This window comes from Berghia stephanieae, chromosome 10 (assembly GCF_034508935.2).
Source record: "Berghia stephanieae isolate SIO BIC M18660-M18661 chromosome 10, UCSD_Bste_1.3, whole genome shotgun sequence".
NCBI classification, from domain to species: Eukaryota; Metazoa; Mollusca; class Gastropoda; order Nudibranchia; family Aeolidiidae; genus Berghia; species Berghia stephanieae.
The window spans coordinates 15,916,148-15,921,147 of NC_088369.1; the positions used below are offsets into that span (position 1 = coordinate 15,916,148).

A 5,000-nucleotide genomic window follows, 5' to 3' on the forward strand; every position below is an offset into this window, starting at 1 on the left:
TGTTGAAAATTGAATTTATAGCCAGAAATATCAGACTTGTGCTGAGTTTAAATCATTTATTGAGGAAAATGGCAACTATATTTTAGGGTACTGATGCCAACAATTTATATTTTGGACCAGTTTAATATTAAATTCGCCTTTTAAGCATTTGGTTCGTTCCGACATAATACCGTTTTGAGACGATGGGTCACATATGCAGATAATGACGAGAGAGAAGAAGAAAAAAAAAATTTACTTTTATCCAATGAAGTCAAATTACAAACTACTCCCTCCTTTTCCCCAGTCATATTTTGACTTCTTTATATAAATGTAAATGTTGTTTTTCCTCTCGTCGTTATATCTGTACATTTTGTGTGTAGCCTGAGGAAGGTCGAAGGGTAAAACATTGTTAGTTAGTTACATTGCCCCCTTTAACATGAGTCACATTCACTCACTTCATTTTTCTCTCCATGGTTATAGTATGATCCGTATGAGTATTATCTGTATAGATAGTATGCGCTTGGCTTAGAAGCTCATAACATTGCCATCCGGAAGTATAACGGACCAACACACAAAACTGTGTGTATCCATGAACGTTTATAGTCAGGTTAATACAGTTCAGTGAGCATAAATGCGGATGGCAAAAAACAATAACAAAGACCTGAGTGACGTCATCTTCGAACTATCTATACAAATAAATATTAGAGTGCAATCCCCCTCTCCCCCCGAGTCATAAAAACCATGGTGCCAGAATCTATCCCAAGATTTTGTAGCTGTAAATGGGCAGCAATGATTGCTTGCTACCCATTTGGATAGGATATCCGTATTTCATCAGTTTCTCTGGCGAAACTCTCTCCCTACCAGCCATTTTCAGAATTTTCCCTGACACTTCACACCCACCCAACACAAAAATAGATTTTTTTCTACTCAAACATAAAAGGAACGAGTACATTATCTGTATGGTTAGCGCTGAAGAAACCAATGGTCTGGTTGTATTTCAGCGGCGTCCTCATTGGGCGCGGGCCCATGTCAGTCGGGCCTTGAAATCGTTTAGGTGTGGTGCCATGATGACCAGTTCATCCAGCTCATTCCACTCCGAGATAGTTCTAATGAAGAAAGAATTTCTGTAGTTTTGTGTTCTTGTCTGTGGGATTTTGAAGCAGTTCGAATTGTTTGTGGCGTATCTGTCAATGGGGTTTTCGGTTATGTGGTTGGCGAAAGTGAGTGCTCGGATTTTTCTTTTGTTTGGTCGTGGCGTGAAAAAGGAGTCTGCCTTTATTGATGGTATTTGATCTGTTATAATCTTGAACATGAATGACAGACAGGTTTCTTTCTTCTAACATTTTTGTCATGCACCCTGAATTTCTGCTCTTATAGTTCCCAGCTATGAACATAATTGTCTAGTATCTAACTTTCATCGCTACAACAAAGTATTTTCTTTATAATTTGTGATGTACAAAGGATATCAGATATTGTACGGCTAGGCGGTCTTGTCGTATGACACTCGCTTTCGGATCGGAAGTTCCAGGGTTCGAGCCTCACTCGGCACATAGTTGAGTCCATGGAAAAGGGTCTTTACTCACATTCTCTCACCATACTCAGGTGTAAAATGAGTACCTGGCCGTTAACAGCCAGCCTAATTTCTTTAGGACATCGTTATCTAAACAAATATTACAGAAAAAAATATAAACTAAAAAATAAAAATAAAAGAAAACACTCCCCCTCCCCCGTTTTCATAACAGTCTGTTATGATGACACCTACAGCAGTCAAACTTACTGACAGTTTTTAGTAAATGGAACATTGGAACATTGGAACATTGCTGATGAGAATATTAAGTATCAACCATCACATGGGAATATTGTAACCTCCACAATATTTAAAATTTCTTAATATTATTTTTTTCCCTATCAATTATTTAAAAAAAAAAAAAAAAGAATTTTTTTAAACATTAAAAATTTAAAATTGGCGGTCTAACATGGCACCAGTAAAAAACAACAACATGTATTGAATTGTAAGCTTCATTTTTTTTTTTTACGAAGACAGATACTGTGGACGTTTCAGGTTTCCCCTTTATCAACACAACACATGATGAATAAAACACTAAAACACACGCTCACACATATCTCATTCGTCATTTGTGTTTTATTCATCGTGTTTTATTGATAAAGAAGGGAAACCCCAAATGTCCATAGTATCTTTCTTCGTCTGAGTAGTAGTAGCAGCGTATGGCTACATCTCCAAATTTGTTTCGTCAACCCAGCTTCCAAAGTCTTCCTCCGCCCTAATGACGGTTTCATAGCCACCATCAAGTTTAGTAACTGGACAGTGGAGGACGATGTGATCGCTGGTCTCTGGGGCTGCCTGACATTTCTGGCAGGTATCACTGTTTCTAAGTTTCCATCTGCACATATTTGATGCAGTTCTGCCATGTCCAGTTAAGAGGCGATCTGAGGAAACCCTGGAGTTATGGAATGCAGGCACTCTTTTAGTTGGATCTTATATTATGTTTACTCCTCTTGGTGTTTCGCTGTTCCACATTTCTCTCCAGTTTTCCTTCATCTAATAAATTAAAGCTTGCAATTCAATACAAATCGTTATGTTTCCTCCTCTTGGTGTTTCGCTGTTCCACATTTCTCTCCAGTTTTCCTTCATCTAATAAATTGAAGCTTGCAATTCAATACAAATCGTTATGTTTCCTCCTCTTGGTGTTTCCCTGTTCCACATTTCTCTCCAGTTTTCCTTCGTCTAATAAATCGAAGCTTGCAATTCAATACAAATCATTATGTTTCCTCCTCTTGGTGTTTCCCTGTTCCATATTTCTCTCCAGTTTTCCTTCGCCTAATAAATCGAAGCTTGCAATTCAATACAAATCGTTATTTTTCCATATGAGCTTCAAGCAGCAACATTTTCATCATAATATGACACGGAGAGAGAGCATTCAGACTTACTGAGAGTTTTAATCAGCGAGCATTTCCGATGACTGTATTCAGTATCAAACACTCGGATGGAATTCTTGTAACCCCCATACAGCTTGGAGCCATCCGGTGAGAAAGACAAGCTATAGGCTGACGTCACCTCATCCTACAATTCATCAAATAAGTCTTATATCAGTATTATCATTTACAATACAATACAATGTGCGGCTATGTGGTCTAGTGGTATGACACTCGCTTTCGGATTGGAAGGTCCTGGGTTCGAGCCTCGCGCTCGGCGCATAGTTGAGTCCTTGGAAAAGGCTCTTAACTCACATTCTCTCACAGTACTCAGGTGTAAAATGAGTACCTGGTCGTTAACAGCGTTGTCTTTGTCCGAAAAATTGTAATATCGCCTAACAGGCATCATGTCCCGTCCTACATGTTAAATGTTGCTGTTGACCAGGGACCCCTTGTAAAGCGCTTTGAGCACATTTAGTGGATATTGCGCCATATAAAGCTCAATTATTATAATACAATATCTAATAAGAGCTAAATTTGACCAATAGTGTGGCCTTTGGTGCCCTATCACAGTGATAAAAAACTGATATGCATTTGTATGACATAAAGTACAAGATATCAATTATAAAACAAACATAAATTACTCATCGAATTCAAACTTAAGGTGATCAAATCCCGTATCAACACAGTTCTTAATAACGTTGACATTTCTCGCAGTTCTTGAAGAGGCGTGGAGAGAGTTCCAAATATGTTACAAAACAGCAAGGCAGATCTTTAACAAGAAACAGACTAATAAAAAAAAAATCAGTATATTCCCCCCTTTGAAAATATGTATTACAAAAAACCTGCATTGATCCAACATAAATGATTATTTAGAATGATTTTTTCTTTCATTTCCTTTAGTTTTGTGTTACAGCCTATCATTAAAAGAAAAAAAAGGGCCATAAGATTCTTGACCAGTCTTCAATTACCAGTATTCTATGATAGTATTTTTCGATTTTACATTGCCGTATTGATACCTTTTTCCCTGACATTCAAAGTTGTGTAAAACTGTCTGTGAATGATATATGAGATTTTGTAATTATAAACTATTGTATAAGGCATTTAAAGGATAATTCCTATATTAAGCATTTAGTCAGATAAGATTAGTAAGATAAGATAAGATTCTTTTATATGTTTAGATTTGGACTCCCTTTTCACCCGAGTTACATTTCGGAACACTTACACAATGATCAAAGGCCCTGTAACTGGAAACCAGACAACTATTTTGTGTATCCCACAAATGTATAGGACTACCAGGACACGAACAGGCCACTCTGTGAATCAACAACATGACATCATATTATTCTTATTATTACATTTGGTTTTAGGAGTTTAATAACACCGATTTGATGTGCGACTCTGAGGTCTTGTGAAATGACACTCGCCTTCAGACAGGAAGGTCAGTGTTCTGAGCTGAGCATAAGTTGAGTCTCAAATGAAGGCTCATTACTCATATTCTCTCACTATACTCAGATGTAAAATGAGTACCTGGCCGTTAACAGCGTTGTATTTGTCAGAAATCATGTCTCACCCTGTATGTTAAGTGCTGCTGTTGGCTAAAGTCCCCTTGTAAAGCGCTTTAAGCACGGTTAGTGGAGATTGCTCAAGTTTTCTTTTACTTTCTGGTCATTTCATATTGAGTAAATTATAGTAGGAGATGGGAAGCAGAAAAAACTAAAAAGAAATGGGGAACAAGAAGGGGGAGGGAGCACAATTAATTTTCCAACTTGCCTCCTCGTTGTCAATAGTTAAATCTTTCAGAACCATTGGCCACACTGTGTGGCCAGAGTAGTTTGTTTTGTTTGTTTTAAAGGGTTTTACGGCGCTTGCAACACATTTAGGTTATATCAGCGCCAGTAAAAAGGAAGAAAATGGGATAGTAAAAAGTTCTAGAATTACAGTTAAAGCACCCAAGAGAAAGTAAGACAAAGGGGAACTGGGAACAAATAGGGAACAGATGTAGATTCCAAGAGCATACCGTCAAAGTACTTAGTTTGAGATCACCTAAAGGTCTCATCCAGACCCAAGCACATGTCCCAACTAAG

The 5,000-nt window shown here is 37.7% G+C and overlaps 1 protein-coding gene across 1 annotated transcript in view; it reads right to left on the reverse strand.

The window, feature by feature from the left end:
- LOC144980590 (uncharacterized) overlaps positions 1 to 5,000 on the reverse strand; it is a 26,242-nt gene that overhangs the window by 10,625 nt on the left and 10,617 nt on the right. Inside the window, exons 7-8 of the mRNA XM_078928266.1 lie at positions 4,139 to 4,229; positions 2,929 to 3,061 (exon numbers count right to left, since the gene is read on the reverse strand). Of these exons, the coding sequence (XP_078784392.1) occupies positions 2,929 to 3,061; positions 4,139 to 4,229 (224 nt within the window). The remainder of the gene's footprint in view (positions 1 to 2,928; positions 3,062 to 4,138; positions 4,230 to 5,000) is intronic.